The 23489-nt window shown below is 38.2% G+C and overlaps 1 protein-coding gene across 3 annotated transcripts in view; it reads right to left on the bottom strand.

Annotated features, from left to right (window-relative positions):
* Window positions 1-23489, bottom strand: part of ephb2b (eph receptor B2b) — a 139514-nt gene that overhangs the window by 62869 nt on the left and 53156 nt on the right. For all 3 annotated transcript variants that reach the window (XM_083534088.1, XM_083534089.1, XM_083534090.1), the window contains exons 2-3: window positions 21901-21980; window positions 14297-14981 (exon numbers count right to left, since the gene is read on the bottom strand). In XM_083534088.1, coding sequence (XP_083390214.1) covers window positions 14297-14981; window positions 21901-21980 — 765 coding nt within the window. The remainder of the gene's footprint in view (window positions 1-14296; window positions 14982-21900; window positions 21981-23489) is intronic.

The following is a 23489-nucleotide window of genomic DNA, read 5'->3' as shown; positions in this document are numbered from 1 at the left end:
ATCAAAGTTAAAGAGATAACCTAATGTATGTCCAAGCCTGGCTGCAATTCTTGTCTTGTAAAAAAATGGAGCATAATCAAAATATTAAATACTATGTACTGTGAAAACAAGTTTCTATAAGCTTGAACATTTTATTTAACAAAAGCAATTAAACAAGGACAAAATAGACAGACTAATCAAGCATCAGCTTTTCAAAAGCTAGCATAACCTGTGCCTTCCCAGCAGTCAAATACCTTCTTATCAGCAAGGTACAGGTTATGGCCAGACAAGCTCAATTAGCCAGCACTTCAGCTTCGCATGAGGCTGTGTCTGCTTTCAGCACACGCCCCATATCAACAGAACGAGGGCGTCGACTGACAAGTAGGGGCCTCCCACAATGGCTCGATTGTGGCCAGTGCTGAAAGCACTGCCGGAGATAAGGGAGAGAGTGTAGGTAGGCGGAAGTTTCATCCTAACAGTGAAAAGAGAAGGATAGAAACAGATGGTGAAAAAATATCTGATATGTAAAGCATTAACAAGTGACCCTGCAAAAGTATGAGGGACCACTCAGAAACTCTTTAAAAATACTTTCTAAAGGAGATGTTGCCCCCTTGCACCCCAATGTTTTTCCACACTTGGAGACAAATGCAAAACGACTTACAGCTAACTTTTTACTTAGCCACTCATACAATCTGTGCCAATATCTATTTACATCCCTTGTAGAGGCTTCTGATGTGCCTGGGCTTGTGTCCTGCTGCTGCTCTGATACTCACTTGGCTTTGATGTGCAATTTCTGTAGCTAAACCAACCAAAACAAAACAATGACAATTATGCCTATGATTTGAAGCCAATGGTAATGGTTTTGGAAGGTGTGCAGTTAGAGCCAAGAAAATTCAGCATGTTTGCTGCACTGTGGGTCTGTAAAAGTACAATAAAGCTTTCAGGCATCGGAGCATCTGCTGGGCCCAACGGACTGCTGTATCCTTTTCCACATGCAAGCATACAGTAGGTCACCCCATACCATGCACAGAACCCTGGTGTGGCCTCTTAATCAAGACATGCTGTTTAGAGGATATACAAAATCCAACAACCAAAAACAAAACAGAAGTACCATACAGAGGAATTATCTGTGTTACCAGGATGCCATGGCATATTTATTAGAAGGATTACTGTGGTTGTATATAAACAGTCATTGCCACATCGCTATGGTATGTCCGCCCAGTTTAAATGAATCGCTAAGACTCTTACTCCTCCCCTGTAATGGAACAGAATGATCCACCTAGACTCAGTGATCGAGCCTATGTGGTCTGGTGGCAAATTAGGTCGTTATGTGAAAACATGTCATTAAGAAGCTGAGAGCTTAAATCGATGCAATGCTACTTATGGTAACAGTGTGGAGGAGCCTGTTAAATTGGGATGGTGAGATTGCCATAGCCTTGTGCATGTGGGAGTCATCTTCTCCTTATTTTTGATGCAGATGACAACCCAAATGTCTTGTTTGCACTAAGAATAGAAACTCCACTTTCCACACATTTTGCTCCAAGTCATCAGTGTCTAGAGCTGCTTCAAGTACTGATACAAATTATATGCTATTAATCACCAGATCACCAGTCCCCTCAGTTTAAAAGATTAACTTCTAAAAAAAAAAATCACCCCAGCATGCATGCTTTTATATGACCGCTTTTCAAAGCTGCAGATTAAAATATGACACGCAACTCCAGCAAGTCTAAACAAAACCTGAATGGTGGGCACACAGCAAGGCTCTTTGATTACCCAAAGCTGGTCAATAATGCTAATGGTTATCCTGGGTGTTGCAAAGCCATTCATCACACAGCTCCATTAAACTGGACAGCAGCACAAAGCATGGTCTTTGTGACAGGCAGTTGAAGTTGAGCCATACCAAAGCACTGAGAAAGAAATCAGTACGGAGAATGATTGATGTATGCATAAAATTGATGCCAAAAAGTTCAAGGGTCTCCACCAAGTGAAAATAAAACATTAAAATACTTTAAGGAGATTATGGGAAAAAAAATCCATGACATAATGCGGTGATATACTCAATTCTCTAATTACAGAATGCTTTCTGTGTTCTCTTTCCTCTGGCTTTTGGTTTCACCAAAATGCCTTCTTATCAATGTTATTTTCATACCAGTCTTGGAAAATGCCATATGGAGAAAGAGAACCAACACAACGCCTTTATTAGTGTGGCTTAATCCATTCCAGCTGTTTCTTTCTTACAGAAGGGGACTGCTTCTGTGCACTTCAGAGAGAAATGAGCCTGGTATCGTCTCCGTGGTGCCGCCACACAGAGCTTTCTGGCACAAAACAGAAAGGGGAAAAAAGAACCACCTCGACATCTAGCAAGCAACAGGCGCCTACCCAGGTTGCTAGTTCACAGAAGAACCACCAGACACCTCCCCACAAATACCATGGCCATGCTGACAGCCTTGGTCTAACCACACTGAAACATAATCTCTCTCCCAAACAGTGTCTCCTAGCAAACTAGTAAACCAAAAGCCATCCAGCATCAATCTATCAATGGCCAGGTCAGAATCAGAATGCTGGCACTTTCTAGTGTTAAGCACGGTCATTAACGGACCCTTGACTGCTTTTCTAAGCCATTGAGCATTATACACCGTCGACATTTCTAATAGAAAGAACTCAGGGACTGCAATGATTCACATTAATTATAAACAATATCTGCCAGAGCCTGGCTCTCTGCAAATCCTTTCTCATCAACAAGTCATTAAAAATCTAACTGCCTTGAAGCAAGTTGGGTACATAGCTTACTACACGTAAAATATTTAATTTCATAGGAGGGAAAAACCAAGCCATAAGACCAATGGCCAAAATGCAGCAGACACCACAAGTGGATTGGCAAATATCAACATAAGACTCCCAACAGAGTTATTCCCAGCCATCTCCAAATGACTTGGAAATAAAGCCCTTTTGATGTATTTAGTGGAAAAAGTTTAAGAAGAGATTAAATGAGTTTGAAAAAAAGGAGGCCGTTGTACCTTAAAAGTACTTTCACTATCCAAGCATGTCTTCTCAACAGTGAGACCACTGCCTGTGATTGACAATCCAACCCTCAGTTACAACTCCATTTAATTCCACCATTAGAAACTCTGTATTATCATATTAGCTTAGGAATGTTCCAGTTCATGGGAATAGTACAAAATACCCAACATCCAAACAGTCATAAACCAAGAAATCAAGTTATCCCAATCAAATCCACTTCACATATGAACTAGAATAGAACCGAATATTGTGACATCATCATAAGGTCATCCTTTATCTCCTGGATGTCCAGAGAGTGTCTTAGGAATTATCAGCCATATTTAATGTGACTACCGCTCTAGTGAGACATGATCTGATGCAGCATGGGTCAATGACAGTCAATTTGTACAGCCATGCAATGAATAGCTGCATTAAAAAAGAAGATGAGGTTCCTTGATTTGCATAAATGTTTCTGCCGCAGTCCTCAGAAGACAACTTTAAAAAAGAAAAAGTGCTGTTCAGTGCTTGTTTATGAGGACCATAAGGCTATTCATTATGCAAAGCACCACTTATGAAAGGAATGTCCGGGGAAACCACATACATCTGTATTACATTAATGCACCTACACAATGACAAGTTTATTTTTAACCGAACATACTCTTAAAAAAAAAAAACTATTACTATTAATGTTTTATTTCATATATGCAAACCTAAATAATTAAGCATTCTATACCTTGAATCTTAACAACATTTTAGTGCATCATAAAATTGCAAACAATTGTATTTGGGCTAGTTTAGAGTTGATGGGTATTGTGGGAATAATCTATGTACATTATGTGTTCTGGATACAACTTTTGCTCTGAACATTAGGTTCTCATCTTCTGACACATACACATATACACACACACCTATTGCTAGGGTTCATACTTTTCCCTCCATTACAGAACATTCAGTTCTTGTCTTTATCTTCTATTTTTGCATATGTAGAATGTTGCCTTTTGATATGTGTTGACCTGAATTTAAGGGTATCCTGTCTATTAGACAGAAGGTGATCCTGCCAAAGGGGTAGATGATGAAATAATTCCTTACAGGTATTAAGTGATCTAAAATGCATTAAGAGCTACAAAATGATCTATGTAAATAAAGTTAAAGCAAATTGGGCAAGCTGATAATTTACAGAAAATCTCCTCAACTTTAATAAACATGCAAATAAAAAATATATATTAAAAAAATCAAAGCATTAAAAAACATAAGCTCTTAACACATTTACAATTGGCTGATTTAGGTGGTTGGCTGTGAAGTGTCTATACTGGAATCTCCAACTTTGCATGCACACAAACTAAATTTCGGTTTGAATGACACAACTTACAGAAACCGTGGAGGAAATTATGAGGCAAAAGAGATAAGAGGAAGAATGTACACAATCGTTGTTGACTTAAAGAGGTAACAGGGATTGAAAATATATGAGAAAGTAAAGATATAAAGGGGTGTTTCGTAAAACAACTGACTAAGACAAGTGATCTTTAAGAGGCCACTCTAAACATGTGCCAGATAAAACGTAGAACAAATGAATGACAAATCGCTTTTTTTAGGATAGGATGAATACAGCAACCACACATTGTTAAACTTGGCAAGAGTTTGTATGGAAAATCGAGTGAACCGTGGCCAGTATCAGTCCCTGCATATTTACATTAGCAACACTGAATTAATGTCCAGGGTGGATTAATTCCTACTACAGATCCATCCAGCTAAAGTCAGGCTGCAGGTGAGTGAGACTCTGTATCCGCTAGATGAACCTTTTATTGTTTCCTAAACAAAACTAACCTGGGGCATTGGAGTAATAAAACCAGGCTTGTAGAGTTTTTGGTAAAGTCTAAGGTTCTATGGCAGCTTGTTGATTTTTGAATTAGATTTGGTTAGCAATGTTTTGCAACTATACTGCTGTCTAGCTAAACGATTTGTAGGGTTACATTGCTTCTTAAAGCAGATGACATTTTGTACATGCATGAAAGGGGTGTACTTATATGTATAGTTATATATGTTTAGTCCATCAAATAGCTGCATCTCTGGCATAGCAAATAGTAGCACATAGTAAAATATACAAAATAAAATATAATATACAATAAACAAAATAAACTAATAAATAATATAATAATAAAATAAAAGTTAAATATGAAACCTATCAACATAGCTAAACAAAAAAGTCCATAATGTATGAATTGTGGTTCTGACAGTTCTCAACCTCAGCTGCTGTACTCAAGCTCATAATTGTTTACACACAGAAAAATCAATGTACAGGAATGTACCTTAAAAGCGTACAAAGAGTACTTTGTTGCTCCAGATGTACCCTAGCAGGGTAAAGCTTTGTACATCTGAAAATATTTATATTTTTGCAGCCTACTATTTTTGAAAATAAATAAAATCGCCCCATTCAAGTTTTTTTGGACAAATTAGTTAATCAAAAATGATCAGTGAAATGCTATAAAAAATATCATGATCTCATTTTAAACCATACTAGAATACAAAAGTACATTTCTAGCACTAGGGGTGCATAAATGTTCTTTTAGAGGTACAAACAAGAAGAGGTTTAGAGGTACATTGCCATCCACTGCTAGGGTACAACTGGAGTGACAAAGCATATGTAATCTTTTAGGTACATTCCTGTACCTTGATTTTTCTGTGTGTATAACTAGATAAAAACATTTTTTTACCACACAAAAAGTGTTACTATTTTTGTTTGTACTTTGCAAAAATTACTACTAAATTTATTTGGATTCATTTTCCAAAATGGAAACACTGTGACCCGGAGCAGGCAGGTAATTAGGATGCTATAAATGCATCACAAAATGCATACTGCTACCTTTAATATTTGAAGTGAAAACATCCTCTTTGCATTGTTTTTTTTGTTGCATTCTCTGTATTCCTTCTCCTGAGAACCAGCAGAGTGCCTCCTGTTCATATCTCTATTTGTATATGTTATCTGTAGAATACATTATCTGTTCATTCTAAAGAATATATTCATGTTCAGTTACATTCCTAATATATGTGGCACTAAAAGTATCAGATTGCAAGCTAGCGAAAGATTGTACAGATGTTGTTTTTATTTTACTGATTGTCATCTTGGTGCTATCTGCATTTATGCACATTCCATTCTTTATCTATAATAGTGTGTTGGGTCAAGAAAGCAAACGTCAGAGAACTGAGTTTTTCTCTCCACACGTTTTTCATCAAACATATGGGAGTATAGGAAAAGCCCTTAAGTGTCAGGATTAGCTTAAGGCTCAGCAGTGTCCTCTTTACCTGTGGTGCCTGTCAGGAGAAAAGTGTGTACTGCAATTCAACTTTCATACAGACCGTTGATCATAGAGTAACTTGACAGAGCAAAGCAATCCCTTTGGGTGTGTTTCACAGAGATAGCACAGCACAGAACTTTGCCAAGTAGGGCTTTAAAAGTACGAGTGTACTGCTCTTCAAGCTGTATATCTCATCTTTTGTGACAAACAAAGCATTCACAGAAGCTGAGCCTAGTAGTTTCTAAGACAATATTTGTGCTGGAATCACCCAATAAGTTTAAGTTTATGAATGAAGAGGATTTAGATAATCTTCAAGGTTGTCACAAATGGCAAACGATCAGATCTATTAGGCGAGAAAGCTTCCACATAAATATTCAAAAGGTCTATGATCACATCTTAGATAATCTAGGAAAATGATTCAATTGTAGTTTCCATATCATTGTTGTTCCTGTGTTGTGAATAAAACATTCCTGGTTCCCATTAGCCTGCACTGCAGGAAAACATTTCATTCTCTGTCTAGCCTCAAATCTCAACTGTCAGGATTGCGTATTTGTTTTCCATTGTTTCTGCTGCTTTCAGCCGGAGTCCTCCACTCGTAAATCTTTAGCACCACACTTAACCTAACAGTGCACTGAATGTGTTCAGTAAAAAGCCTCTTTTTAGGCCATTCTCGAAACAGCGAGAGTAAATGTGTGCTTGAAGAGCTGACAGTAAATCTAACATGTCCCTCAATCTGTGAAGCCTCTATTACTGATAAAACGGCTAGATGGAGGGGCTAGAGGGAAGGGGGGGAAAGCTGGAGCACTTGCTCTCTTTCTCTCTGCCTCGCCCACTTTCTTGTTTAATCTTTAATAAAGGGAGAGGAAGACATCAAGACCTCCTGGTGAAAGACGTATTTTTAGAACCCATTAAAACACGGGTAGCTGTGAAAAGAAACGATAGACAGATAGACACTTGTCTTTCAGCTCAAGCAGAGCTCTCTCTGAACATTGCTTTGCATGGCAAAGCTCCAGCACTTCTCAACCACAATATTGGTTTTTATTTTATGCCGCTTTATAACAACCTCAAAAACACTAATACAGTTTTATTTTCAAGGTAAGTAGGCAAGGTGGCAACAAGTTCCAAAATATGCCAAAAAAAAAACCTTACTTACTTACTGCATGCCTACGAATTAAAGGCCTTAACATATAGTGCAACAAAATATCATGAATGATCTTTTGTAAGATCGTATGTCAGAGGAGAAGGAAACCAAACACCATGTCTACCCTTCTGTACATGTCTAGGGGTCAACAGAGTGAGAACAACTGGATTCATACAGGAGGGAGCGTGACCGCATAACACAGATGACGTCCCTCTACCCGAACTCTCGGAATGAAAGATATCTCTCCTGGGATCCTCACTGCTTACACATCACTTGAACAGGCTAAAATGGATAGAAACTTAAAGACTCTTGTAACATAATCCTCAGCGAATGTAAATAATACGCCATTTGAATTTAATTACTTGTGATTGGGATGCATCAGTCACTTTTAGTTGTCTGAAGTGCATTGCAGTCCCTTGACCCTGATCTAAACCACAACATGCACTTACTTCCCATTTAGGATGTCCAAACATCTTCCTTGTTGTTTCTTCTGACTCTTCTCTATGACAGAGAACTTGTAAAACTTGTGGCATATGTGAGTGAACTTCTTGACCATTTCACGATGGAGTGAAAAGATCTATATCTTTTGTACTTTGTAAACGCATCAAAGGAAATGTCTAGAGGAGATCTTACGCATCATCTTACACCTCTTTCCCTCAGACTTCTTTCTGCCTGGGGTCTGGATTAACATCTTAAAGCTGAGATTGCACCAAGGAATCAATAAAAAAAACCTGAATGGTGATAACAGGTTTTAAAGATGAGAAGAAAACCAATCACATGGAATTTAAGGTATGAGAACTTGCAACGTGGAGGGTCATATGGAATGAGTTAAGGCTTGCAGAGTGTCAGAAAGTTCCCAGACGCCTAGCTCAACCATTATCGCTTTTTCACTGGAATGATAAATGTGCTGCGAAAAAAAATGACAACCACAAATCAGCAGGACAAGTGTGGCATAGTTGAATTGGAGCTGGGTCCCCGGTATCAGTATAACAGTTAGTCTGTTGTTGACAGGTAGAAAAGACAAAAACACATGGACAAGCCAAAGAAAAGTGGAAGGCTCTCCTTGGTCTCAGTTGGGAAGCACAGCGCTCTTGTGGACCCAAGACAAGAAACAGTGTTCTGCATGAATTTAATTCCTCACCCTGCTGAATTACCATGTCTGCCATCATCAAAAGTACTCAGGGCTTAGTCGCACTCTCAACCCTTGAGACAGACCCCTTGAGGGGACAATCCATTGTAGTGAGCTTAAATTTCGCTTCTAAACGTTCTCCACTTCTGCACACAGGCCCTGAGCTGAGGACTGGCAACAGGAGAGCAGTTAGAAGTTTAACCATAAAAGTGCTTTATCGCTCACATGTGGAAAAGGCCATATCAAAATGGCAGCAGAGGGGCCTTGCTCTAAGTGCTTTCTAATCCAGGTGAGCACCAGCAAAGCTGAAAAGAAAGACTTGGGTTACATTCAGAGCTGCATATTTTAAACATGTGCAAATGTTTGGGTGGAACTAATGAACACAGTAGCATGCATTTAATGCAGCTGAGATGTGAATTTAAAGTTTATACTTTTAGATGCATTTATGTTGAGTTTTAAATTAAGAAGTTAATGAGTGCATTAGAGTAATTTAGTGTTTAAAAATGCTGATGTTATATTAATAAATATTGCATTTGATTTACTTCTCCCCGGGGAAGACCTAGGACACGCTGGAGAGACTATGTCTCCCGGCTGGCCTGGGAACGCCTCGGTGTCCCCCCGGAAGAGCTGGAAGAAGTGTCTAGGGAGAGGGAAGTCTGGGCATCTCTGCTTAGACTACTGCCCCCGCGACCCGGCCCCGGATAAGCGGGAGAAGATGAGATGGGATGAGATGAGATGAGATTTACTTCGCTTTGTACTCTGGATATAATTAGTATTATATTGACTATTCTGTGACAACAAAATTTTGTGTTTTTATCATATACACCTGGACGTTCATGTAGTCAGATGTTTCAACATGAAACATTTTTTTTTACTTCACTGGACAAAAAAGAGAAAGTATAGATTAAAATAAAACCTCTATAAAAATGGAACTAGCTAGTGTCACCAGGTAAAATGCATCCAACTTTAATTTTACCAGAGTACTCTGGACCTTCATTGGACATCTTTCTTAGTCTTGAATGCTTTGTGTCTAGAGCCTGGCATATATTTATACTCAAACAGCAGCTTATGTTTTACTTGCATCTAAGAGAATAATTAGTAAACTTTGATCAGTTACTGCAGTCAGGATATCTGATGTCATGGGGGTTTATCTCCATCAGATCCCTCTTTGTATATTATTTTTTATGATGGTTCACCTAAAATGATTCACAGTGGTGCTAAGAAGTCCAAATCTCAACTATTTCTTACTAATGATTTGCTGCTAACAGAGAAATCGCTGACCTAATGCTTACTGATGACTCACAACATACTTACAAACCAGGTGTCAGATACCAAAACCTGAATTAAACCAAACAAACTGCGGAAAAAATGAAAAGAAAAAGAAAGAAAGAAAGAAAATCTTTGATATACTGTAGGCAACTCAACTAATATTTTTAATTAAATTAATTTAGATTATTAACTCAATTCATAAAATAAGACTAATATAAGCTTAAAACTCTTCTATTGAAAGATAATGTTATTTAAAATTAAAGGTCTAGACACAGTCTTAAAGGTCTGATATTTACTCTGCATTACTTATAATGAGGGAAAAAATGAAGATAATTCCAATTAGCATCCTGCTCTTAATTTCTAAAAAGCAAAATATGCTTTTAGACAACAAATAAATCTGAAATGCAGTTAATATTAAGTTTCATGCCAATTTTTATACCATTGCAGAAAATGAGAACAAAAAAGATGCACAGAGGATGCTTTATCGTTGCTAATCCTTTTTTGATTAAGAGGAGTGGAAAATGTAGAATGTTTTGAAGGACAAACAAAATTATAATCAGTAAGAGCCAGTAAGAGCCAAATGTATTCAACCGTAATTGTGAAAAAGAACAAAGAAACAAACAAATAGGACAATCATTGGAAAATAAATCAATGTCAACTGTTTTCTTGTTCCTTTATTTATGCATGGCAGGCATGGCAGCTGTCTTGTGAAATTGGTAAACTCTACCATAATTTCTTTAGCTGCTTTGTTTCTCTGGGACAGCTGTCTTTCCCCCCAATCAAACCATTATTTAAACATCCAGTTTCAGCCTGAGCCTGATGGAGCTCTGTACGTTTTGTTTCATGATGTGTGCTCAGGTCTGGGATTGTGCAGCATGATTACTGTTAGCCAGTCCCTGTGTGACCCTCAGAAGTTGGCAGCGCTGTACTGACTTTAGCATTTAAGACCTTTCCATAAGGAAGGTGTCTGTGAGTGGGACTGTAGGGAGATGCTCCTACCCTGGTTTACTGCCAAGGGCTCCCTCCCTTCTTAGTCTCATCCTTCTAAGAGACTAAGAGACCACTGTCCTGCTTACAGCCATTACTCAGAGATTACAGAAAAGTCATAACCCTAAATCTTTAAACTATGAACATGACATCACTCCCACAAAACCCAAAAGTTCTGGCATGTTGACAAGGACAATGAGAAAGAGAAATGGACTGTTTTAGTATGCATCATTGCTTTAAGTCTTTATTATTCATAAAGTGTTCATCCTTGAGGTATATTCAAAACTTTGCTTACTTTCTTTGATCTTTATTTGTATATTGTGTGCAGCTCAGCTGGTTTCATCATTGCACACCTATAAATTAAAAGTTTTTTTGATTTACCTGCTTCCACAGATTACAGAGGAATGCATGATTAATGTGATGTGTGTAGGCTTGTGGGGAGTTGTGGTGTGCTGTGTGAAGTCTGTACTTAGTAGCTATTTCTCTTTGTCTACATTGTTCTAAAAGCTTAACTGTAACGTTGTACATCCAGAAACATGTCAAGATGGAGCGCTCTGGGCAGCACCTTTAAAGCCTTGGCACTGGGTCTGTGTGAACATGCCGTGGTGATTTTATAGTTTATTACTTTACTTTCACTTAACGGCACATTTAAAGAGGAACTGTAACATTTGGCAGCTTGCTGGGTGTGTTGTATTGTAAATTCTACCTGTCATTTGCACTTATGGCGCCACTGCTTAATGTTAGTAATTCCCACAGTTTAGATTCCTAGATGTTTCAGTGCTGAGAGATCAGATATCAGTAATAAAAAACTACAACTATTGTTTTGGACTCTGCCTTTCCGCCCATGAACATGACTCTTATTGTGCTTGGGTCAAAAAATGTGCTTAATTGACAGATACATGCTAAAGAACAAGTCCCTGTGTGTCTCCTAAATCTCCTAAAACTCCTAGAACCCCAAACGAAATCTGATCTCTCTTTTTAAGGGACATTTATGCTGAAAGACATCATCATGGCTCATTTCCTTCCATCATCTCTCCAGGAGGAAACATAATCTGGTAAGACGGTCACAGACAGAAAAGAGCGCTGCTTTCAAAACTCCCAAACACATTTGTCTATTGTCAATATTTTGACAGAGTTCTTGTCAAGGCGCAATTATTTGTCAAGCGCACTGCCAAGGATTTAATTGATACATGCATAATTACATGCTTTGTCACAGAGAGGAGTTGGAACAAAGCATCTGCAGTCTTATTAATGGAGCAGTGAGACATCTCTTTCATCAGTAGATCTCATGATTGCTTCACAGCCGCCTATAAATCCAATACTGTAAGAAGATACAGCCTCATCCCTGAGTGGACATCTTTAACAAATCAATTCATTTCACCCCTACCAACTGCGATGAAAAAGCACCCTTTCATAAATCAATCCATCCCCCAATCCTGGCTACTGGCAGTTAAAATGCACTGACCACAGTTATGCTTTTGACATTGTCTCACACAGAGCTATCAGCTTTCCTCTGCCAGAAAGATTAATAGCTAAACGAATTGATGGCAGATTTCAATCATACCAGCTTATTCATAATGGGGAAAACCACAAGCAACGTAGAAGCAGAACTCTTCTGCTTTTAATGCTTTTATTTTATTTGCTCCTAATTTGTCTATCACAAACACCCATGTTTATGGTTATGGAGCTCATATGTATGGAAAGACTACATAAAACACATCATGTGGCCTTGGGTTTTACTGTACGCCACCACAGAACTTTTTGGTAATAAATAACATGCAAACACGTGGCCTTCCACTTCCCCTCAAGCAGCTTACAGTGTGGGTGTGAGACAAATGAGAACCAAGTCATCCAGCGAGACATGACAAAGCAAATCTCTAGACATCAGGAAATAATAGGTAGGTCATCATGAGCTGTAGCGAAAAGGTGCTGAAGCTGATGGACAGTTGAGGAATGAGACCTTTTTTCCTAGAACAGTCACAGATTTCTTAAGTTGCTCAGGGCAGGCAAGCAGCTCTCACACTGCTTGATTAATTCAAATACAAAAATCCACAGCACTGTCTCTATCTACATCTCTGTCCTTTGGCTTCGTTTATGTGTCTGCTTATCAGCTTAGCAGCTCAAGTCAACACAAAATGCTGCCAACAACTGAACTTGCACAGTGTGTTTGTTTCACTTCCTGGGGTTGGATTGATTCAGGGCCGAATCGCTTTCTCAGTGCAATCAAATCTCACTAGTATTCGATTGTTATGGAACAGAGACCACCTTGCTCAGACGATCTCAGACCAGTTACTTTGTTTCAATGCATCGAAGATCTTGGTTTTGAAGATACAGAGAGTCCTTAATAGGACTGATACCCAAATTGATCTATGGACTCTTATATTAATCGTTAGTATTTTAATAGTTTTTCAAATTCAGTCATGAACAAAAGATACTTTGTACTAAGGAGACCCCAGGGATATTAAAATCGGTGGCACCCAGCAAATTACAGAAACACCCAAACGTGTGTAATTATGCAGGCTTTTCAATTTGGACTTGCCCAGGTTTTATTGGCACGTATACCTGGGGGGGGCGGACAGTGACCATCATCATTAGCTGCCATTGAACACTTAAAAGCAGAGCGCCACCCGGGCAGTGAGAGAGAGGATCAGCTACTGTCACTGCTCAGCCTGGCCAGTGTCGTAATTACAACCTGCTTTATAAAAGGCAGAACACACAAAGAGCGTGTGCGTGTGTGTGTGTGTGTGTGTGTGTGTGAGTGTGTGGATAGAAGAGGGGGATTGTAATACAGGTGGGCGTTTTATTGTGTCGTCTGTGCCAGCGTGGAGCCTGTCTGCAGGCTGGCGTTGCCGTGGGAACAGGGCTTACGGTTGGTGGTTGAATCACAGGTGAGGGATAGGGAGGGAGGGGTGGGATAGGGTTTTTGGTTGTGCGGGAATGAAAGAGAGACAGTTCCAAGATAGAAGAAACGATCGATTGAAGGGAGAGAATGAGGTGTAGCAACAATACAGCAGTGCCAAGGCCATCTGCATCATATGTGCTACATGCTGCATTTACAAAAAAAAATAACCTTGGAGACACAATGGCTCCTAAAAGAAAGGCTCACACTTACTTGTTACTTGAATAGTAAATGAAAATAAATTTAATAAGTAGATCACAATGGAACTGCAAACCCCCCCACCCCACTAAAAAAATTCATTTTTATAACATAAATTAAATAAACATAAAATAAATTGTATTATTTTTAAAAACATATAAGAAAATATAAGATATATAAAAGCACAATAGCTCTGTTTAATAATTTTTTGCTTTCTGTCACAAAAAACAGCATTTCAAATATTTAAAGCTGACAACAAAAAATGTAATTGATAAAAAAAAAAAGCTCTTATTCAAAATCTGATTTCATTTATGATTCAGAATTCCTATAAAGCACGTTATAAAAAAATTATTTGACCTAAGTAAAAAGTGAAAATGAGATTATTTTACGGATTATCTTACCTCGGCATACAGTGCCATTGTCAACAGGTTCATGGCCAGCTTTACACATGCACCGACCGATAGGCACCATCCACTCGCCATCTCCATTACAGTACAGTTTGATTGGTACGTCAACTTCCTCTGCATTGGGGATGCAAACTCCTCTCGCTGCTACCAGGGAAGTACTTTCAGCCCCTGAAAGAGTCTCTTGAAATATGGCCCCATTCCTGATGGCCCGAGGGCATTTACGGTAGAAAACGCGGACGGCAATGAGTGACATGCAGCCACCATAATCCTGGAAGGCCAAGTAGAACCCATTACGTGAAACAGGCCCAAAGCTGCGCACTTCTGTGTTGATCTTCATCACGCGTCCGCCTAAGTCCACCTGTGAGAAGCTTTCATCAGCAGCAATTGTGTCCACCTTCATCCATGGGTTCTCCATCCATGGAGGGTGAACTTTAGTTGCCGTGTCGGCATCTGATTCATAGTAGTACAGATTGAAGGTCTCCTTACAGGAGCCCGGAACCCGGGGGATGCTGCTGCAGTCCCGCACTGAGAACTTCATCTCCACATGTATACGCTGCGCTCCACGCCGGTGGATGTACTTGGTGCGGACCCAGTTGTTCTGGTTGGCATCAAAGACATTGCAAACTTGGTAAGTGCGAATTGTGTTCATGTTCTCGTCGTATCCGCTCACCTCTTCCCACTGCAAAAGAAGTTGAAAGTAATGTTTACACAAAGGATATATTAGAGTATGTCCCTATACACTTTACCTCTGGTGTCTTTATCACTTCTCAAGCCTATCGTCCATGACAGGGTGTGTAAGCCTATTCCCATTTGAGAGGGAACTCACAAATTACTTACATGAATACATGAGCTCTAAACCGCAGGGCAGTAGTGAACATCTTGCAACATGCTCTCTTATGTCTGTCTAGGCTCTCTGGGGATGTTCGAAGAGTAGCCGAGCCATTTTCAGAAACTCTCCCCACAGGCACCAGCTAGATTACAGGGCAGGAGAGGTATGAGGTGAGGATGAGGGTAAAATCTTCTGTCTAGCTTGCCAAAAGACTGGAGGTGGAAGTAAAATAGGCTGGAGTTGGACCTCATTACCCCCCTTGGTAATTGTGAAATTTTACCTTATACACAAAAAATACAAACCAATATTTATACTGAAATAAAAAAATAAGTAGCTGACAAAAACTGTCATTGTCAACCCTGTTGTTAATGCACACCATTGTATTGCAACTTGGAAATTGCAACACATAAAATTTCACCCTTTACACATTGCAAGCTTGGAATAATCAAATTATACGGATGACCATTTTAGGAGACGGAAACAGACTTCTTATTAAGTTTACAGCTATATATTGCATACACTAAAGCACTAAGGATGCATGCACCAGAGACTTCACTGCTGGCTCTAAAGTGACTCCAGATGCCTTCTCTGTGGTTTTCAACTCAGTTGGCTAAGGATCAAGCTACGGGTCCTCAGCACTAAACAACCAAGATTCCAACCACAAGTGAGTCAGAACCTTGACCTTGTTCATCAGGGGAAAAGCCATTTTCTTTACTTGATAGTCTTCCTTACACTCTGGCCACAAAGCCCAGTGAGCACCAGTTCTTTAAACCCACTCTCCCACCCCCCCTCTCTTTCATTCTTCACTTCACTGCTGACATAATTTCCCAAATTAGTCGCAGCTTAACAAGGATTTTGACAAGGTTTTGACGGGATTCAGTAAGAACGTCAATTCTCGTGTTCAAGACCCCCATTCTATCAAACACCCTCAAACTAATTAGAACAGCTTTCTTTTACTAGACATTTGTTCTTCGTTCCAATGGCTCAATTATCATTTGTAGATTATAACAATTGTAAATATTTATAGGTCTGCAAATACCATAGCATTGCATTACTTACAATTTCTTTGTATACTTCAATTAAGTAGCTATTTTAATAAAACAGGTGATTAAATTAAAATTGAAATAATTTTTAAACACCAAATAAGTGATTAAAAACTTAGTTTTCGGTTGCCTGGGTTCTACACACTCCAGTCATAAGTAATGTTTTTAACAATGTGCTTTAAATGGAGTCATACAAATAGACAAATGCATCTATGGTCATAAGCAGTCATCAACCTTACCATTTTACTCAAACGAAATCTATTCTTCTACTGTTCTGAATGTCAATTAAATAGCAGAAGACAAGAGTTTAACATCCTCTTTTGAAGGCTGTAGAATTGACTGATCAGATTAGAAGAAAAACTGGGCAGTTACTAATGGGAGATAGAAAGTCAGTGAGGGCATGGTGGGGAGGAAAGGAGGTAGCGTGAAGGGGGCCACAGAAACCCCAAACAAACGTATTTTGAAGGAGGGCCTCTCTTTGTCCTGCCACAGCTTTTCTGCCCCAGCCAATGGAAAGAAGCAAATGAGGCATAATAAGGGCCCAATGATCAAGCACCTAATGTCAAATTAAATGAAACATCACTTTCACAGGTTTTTCCCCATGCTTTAAGTGAGAGTAAAGTTAAAGGTGGTCATGCTCTTTCAGAAGTGGTTAGAGGAAAGCACGAGGGATCCAGAATTTTTTATCTCATCTTTATTTTGCTTAGCAATAGGAATTTGCCAAGTGCCTTGGTATCACCACAAGAAAGTAAAACATAAAATACTGTATGAACAATTAAAAAAATTCTAACTGTCCTTGATAGCCATGTCTACTTTTTAATATCTCTCATTTTAATAATTTTTCTTTTTTTTTAAAAGACCTTGATCTAAGAATTCAGTTTCCGAATGTGTTTCTGAACGTCCAGTTTCTAAACACTTTTCCTTGAGCAAGAACACAGAAACCACAACCCGAGAAAGAACAAGTATGTGAGGGCCTTCAGGAACAAAAGAAAATAATGCAAGCTGTTCTCTTTTGAGTCCTCTGTTGAGGAGCTGGGACCAACATAAAGAAGTGAGTGGGAAGTGGGATGTCATTAGTTCTTCCGCCTCTTCCACAAGCCTAAAGATTGGCACTTAAACAGAAAGACTGCAGCACTGTTGAGTCTATGGCTCGGGACTTGGCCGTCAAGGTTATGCTGGAGTATAAAAAAAGGTCATCACACTCTGTGCTAGTGTGGAATTAAACTATCCTAATGGTTTGGTTCATTGGAAGAGAACACATCCTGGGGCTTCTTGACACAATCTTTCAATTACAGGAGTACTGAAGAGGTCTTTGTCACTTACCTCACTGCTATACAATGAATAGTAGGCCAATAGTAGGCACTGTAGGCCAATTTCAATATCTTATTTTTATTAAGTCATGACATATGAAGGACATGGAATGGACTAGAAATTGTAATTGCACACATGTAACTAATTTTATTGTCCCCACAGTCACTAGTTTGAGAAACAATAGCCCACTGACATATAGCATAAGATTCCTAGGTAATTTAGTTAAGAATCAATAACCTACTCATCACCTAAAAAGACAGAGTGTTAAAAAGTGATATACTCCTTAGGCTTCCATGACATTCTCTTTGTGCTTGCCATCTGTACAGCCTATTTTCACGAATTATGGAAGCAGATAGCTTTAGGGGATGAAAATGCTGTCAGCAATAACCATTTTTTTTCAATATTAATTGCCCCACCATGATAGAACTCTTGAAATTTTATCTGGACTTTAGCATCTTTCACTAATAAACTGTCACAGCCTTGAAGACTACATGAGCCCAGCGATCATAGCACTCTCCCAAGGCTGTCACTTATAATACTGTAATACAGTGCTGGAAAAGTGAAGCACTGCTGACATCTCTTCAAATGAATTACCTTCTTTTAACATTTAGTTATTAAAATTGAGGCAGAATGAGTGTGGAGAAAGTGTGCTTGGTGCAAAGAATCTATTAATCTTTAATTAATTCATGTAAAAACACACACACACACACACACACACACACACACACACACACACACACACACACACACACACACACACACACACACAAAGAACAAAGCACACTGGATGCAGAGTTTCCCAATTTTAGTTGTGTGAAATCTGTCAGCAGACATGTCTGTCCTGAGGGGACATTTGGGACAAATGACAGGCAATCTCTGTGTTGAATTACAGAGCAGTATATGTCTACATCTGTGCACTGTTTAGCTTCCTTCCACAGAACAAGACTCTGAGAGTAAAAGAGGTACAGAACACCAACTAGCTGAGCTGTCTATAGCAGTCAACTCCAAATACAGCAATCTATTGTGTGTGTGCAACATGCAAAGTTAAACAAACAAGCTTCCGATTGCCTTTTTAACCCTTCTATTTCAATCTCCATTTGGATACACATTTAGCTTTAAAATGAATCAAAAGTACAAGTTGAGATGTTTCTAATCCTTACTTGACCATATAGAATTTTGCGGTTTTAATGTAGAGACCCTAAAACCGCTAACTGCTACAATAAAGACCATCTCTAATTGGCATGATACGAAACATAACTGTCAATCAGTTTCAGGAATGCACCCTAAACCAAAGACTCCTTCAAAGACATTCGGAACAGCCCACTGTGTTTGGTTTTATACGTATTATAACCAGACCAGGCTGCTTTAGGACCATCTGTTTCTATATCAGTGGGTAGCGCTTCACACGCTGCCTGCTGATATAGAAAGTGTGTGAAACTAGATCTGGTTCAGTTCTTTATATAATTAGTGTAGACTCATAGAATTCATAAAAGTATGAGAATGTGCTCAGTCAGTGAACTATACCTTTCTAGTGTCTAATGTCAAAATCACAATGTTTTATTTTATTCCAATAGATTATATTACACAATTAGTTAAATATTACCAATAGAGGATTTTTCTATTCTATTTTTTTTTTTTTTTTTTTATCAAAAGTAATATGTTAGCAGAATTGTAATATTTATAGTAGTTATCCCCACAAACATTTCTATTTTTTGGAATGTTACAATCTGTACTCAATTTTTGTTGAGTTGAAATATATCATCAACCAACGCAAAATAGCCTAAATTATACGCATAAAGGAAACAAGAAAATTAGCAAAGAAATACTTGCAAAGATTACAAGTTGTGAACGCATAAGTATTCACACCCCTTACTGTAAAACACCTAAATTAGTTCTGGTGTGACCAGCTACAGCCGGTATTAAAAAAATTAGCTGAATGGAGTTCACTTGTATAGAATTTAAGTGTCATGTGAACTTATATACCTGTATTTTTTTGTTTGTCCAATAAAGGTTTGCACATATTGTGTGACCAATATGGATTTTTAAACATCCCAAATTCTAATCCCATGTTCCTATCAGAGTTGCAATAGTGCAAAATGTGGCATAATGTGTGTAAACATTTTTTTTATTTTTGCACTACAAAATGATAGTGTCCGTGCATATTCTTTCTGATTCTCTGTGGATTTCCTCCAGGTTCTCAAGTTTCCTCCCACCAAGCAATCGTCTGTGAATGTGTGTGTCCAAAAATACCCTGGCATTCCATCATTAGAGTGACATTCCATATCACTTTGTTGTAAATTAGAATAATGCCAGCTTCCCTAAAGCATCCAAATATAAAATGATTCATGCTTAAACTGAGCATTATGGTCTTAAATTTTAAAACATAAGCAAAAGGAAAAATAATTTACTCTAGTTCCATCTAATAGGTACTCTATTTGAAAAAAAAGTCTTTCTGTGAGTTCTTATGCGCTGTTTAATGTATGTGAGTGAATGAAATGTACATTGTAAAAAATTAATGAATACCCCACCTCAACCTGGTTGTGAAAAATGACACCATATTTCTTCCTTTACCAAACATTTAGATTTTGTTGGATCTTTCAACATTTGCATTCCATACATCGTACTGTCCACTCCTGGGAGTCATCAAGATGAACTGAAGTCTCAAAAGGATGTATGAGTGCATGAATGGATTTATGAATGCCTGCATGGGTGAAAGAAGAGGTGAATGGAAGAGTGAACGACTGCCACATTTGGATATTTTCTCCTCACATTCCTTGCAGTAGGTTTGAGTTTATTTAACTAAGCTTCTCAGTGTTAGCAAAGCCGACTGTTGATGGAGCACTCCATATTGTGACTGATAGTGATCTTGTAGCTCAGACCCCAGTCCCTGGCAGTGGTGTAAGACTATAACTTAAGGCCTTTCTTTCAGTATGACTTTAAGAAGCCCACCTGTTTTTCAAGACTCTGTCTTTTCTGCATAACTACTGAAAATGAGCTTGTCTTTAAAATGAACTAAGACAGTCTAGAACAGATGCCTAAAGCTTTTTAATTCAAATAACAGTCATATTAATTAAAAAATGAATAAATATATTTGTACAGAATGTGCTCTAAAAAAACCAATAAATGAGTAAAAGAAATCCGCAGTGGTTTTCTCTAAGGAGATGTTATATAAACCATAAATCCATGGAAGAGACTCCAGTGTTAGCTTTTTGTAACATACATTTCCTATCATGTGACAGTCTGCAGATCAGAGAACATCAGATTTAACTTATAAGAGAAAATAACTTTTTAAATAAATGATTTTTTATGTGTATATATGTGAAATAAAACATGTCTGGGTAAGATTGTGTTTATTCACCATTTCATATTACATTCCTTACTAAGTTGGAAAAAATATTATATAACAAACTTTTTAGAATTGTTAATCTTCTGAAAGGTAAGACTTATATAAATATATATATATATATATATATATATATATATATATATATATATATATATATATATATATATATATATATATATATATATATATATATAAAAAAAGCCCCATCAATGTTCATATAAAATGTTTTATACTAATTTTTCTTCTATGCAGAGCTGCACTTTAAACCCCCTGGTGTCAAGTCTTTAAATGAAGCAAACTTGTGTGATGAATTTATTGAGACATATGTTTTTATAAATGAAATAAATATGATGCAAGAAAGTGTAATTCCTGGCCTCATATTTGGGGATCAAAAAAAGAGAAACTCGCTCTGTTTAGATTGGATCCAGAAGCAGGGTGTCTGATACATTTTACTCTTTGTTCTCTAACATTGATAGCAGCATCGGAGATGGAAGAGGCTGCATGCCCTTGGGTTTGACAGGGTGATGGAGAGCAAATTATATCAGGAAAACTTTGAAGTTGCACAGCTGGCCTGTTGAAATTGTTCCCTCCTTTTTCCTTCCCTCCTTATACCTTCTTCTCGTCTTGTCTTTTTTTCTTGACAGAATGCAGATGCATGGTACAGTATAATTTAAACCAGCCCCCAAAACAGACCACAGAAGCGTAAATAATTGAATAAAACTTGGAGTTTTTTCTGAAATACACCAGCAAATTACTCAACAACATTTTTTCCCCCTGAGTTTTAAGGAGTCCGGCTTCAAAAATATAAAGGGAGGACTAAGGAGTAATCCGGACCTCTGGTTTCTCACTCACCAAATGGCACTGGGCTAGTAAGCGGCTTTTTAACTGTCTGACTCAGCATTTCAAAAGCATTCACCCAAACGTGGCCCAAAAGACTTATAAGAGCCGGGAATACTTCCAATGAAGAATCCATGATGTTAGTGTGGTATGAGAAGCATGGCTGAACATAGTGACTTCCTGATAAACCACAGATTTTTTCTTGCATTTGTTACTAAAACATGACACTTACACTGTTCTCACTGGTACCCGATACAGGAAATACTGTCCATCCCAGCTCAGCTGTTGCTGTGGTGGAATCCATTAAGGTTTCTGTAAAGAAATGATAAACGTTAAAAATTAAAACATTTTTAAAGATATCAGAATTTCAGATAATGACCTTGTGGTTGCCAACCAAGTCAAACAAGCCACCAATTACATGGAGGATTTAAGTATTAAGTAGCTAATAGTTATTAACGGTATATATCAAAACCAACCACCAATGTATACAGGAGGCAAAAAAGAGACACCTGAATCAGACATAAATACACAAACAGGTTTTCATTCCTGATAAAATGAATTAAAGTGCTCAAATAGAATAAAATTATGATAACTGAATACATTTTCACAATCCATTTTGTCTAGTCATTATGGCAGTTTAAAAGCAGGATGCTTCATTAAATATTATCAACACATTAAAAGGCCAGTGTTAAGTTCACTTTATTGTTTCCACTGTTTCAAATAGTGGTTACGTTTGAAAGAGAATAAATAGGAATGTAGGCAAAAGGAAACACTGGGTTCCACTTTCCCACTGTGTGATTCAGCCAAGTTATTTTGGAGACAAGAGCTCACTATACGGCGGGATCTCCAGGGAGCTTACGTGTGGAACAGGATGTGGGTTAGGAGTAGCACTGCACTCAGATAACCACCAGAGACACTCTCAATAAAGACGTCCTCCTAGATTGATGTAGGGAATTGATAATCAACCCCAGTCTTTGTCCTCAATATGCCTTTGTAGAATTTTTAGGTTATTTGCAACGATAACAATTTAGGCCATGCTGTTTGATGTGATATAATGTGATATACAACAGCACAGGAATGAACTTTTTTCTAAATTAAGTTATAACACACACAGAAGCTGGACATCTCTCAAAGCCCCAGATTCCATTTAAAGAACCCTAAGAACAACTTCAGTATCTTGTGTCCTCCCCACACACTGGTTGAAAGAGACACATATGCTACAGCTTGTGCAAGCTGCAGAGACAAGCCACCTTTTGTGTGTCTGCACAGTGACGGTACTCATGTGGCATTCACTGGGGAATGGAATGATAATCCATGTGCAAGAGAATGGACCGCTGGGAGAAATCAGAAGAGGCCGATAACCTGAGTCGACTTCCTTCGACATTAAAAGTGCTCTAGTGTGGCACACATGCCATGTAACTACTCCTACCAGACCTTTAGCTCGATGACGTAATTAAAAACCTCTTGTCTTGTCTGGAGAAGCAAAATCTCTTCAAGAATGAAAGATGGTTACTCTCCCACTCTACCTGCTTTGGATTATGTGAACTGAAATCACAAAGCACACCTACGCTAATTAGGTTAAAAGAGAACGCATTTTCAGAGGTAATCAGGTGGAACGTCTTATACATTGAATCACTTAGTCATGAATGGTATGCCAAATGCTTGCATGATTAATCCGTGATAATGCATTTTTTTCCCTTAATTAATTTTCTGTCTTAATTAGGGCAACGCCAAGTAACTGGACTTAAAGAATTAGACACTGACAGTTCCATTCATTTTCTTTTATCACAGACTAAAGCAGCTATTTCGATTTCCTCTCAC

The sequence above is a fragment of the Silurus aristotelis genome (genome assembly GCF_946808225.1).
Source record: "Silurus aristotelis genome assembly, chromosome: 28".
NCBI lineage: Eukaryota > Metazoa > Chordata > Actinopteri > Siluriformes > Siluridae > Silurus > Silurus aristotelis.
The sequence above is the reverse complement of the archived record's forward strand: the minus strand, read 5'-3'. Positions and strand labels throughout refer to the sequence as shown.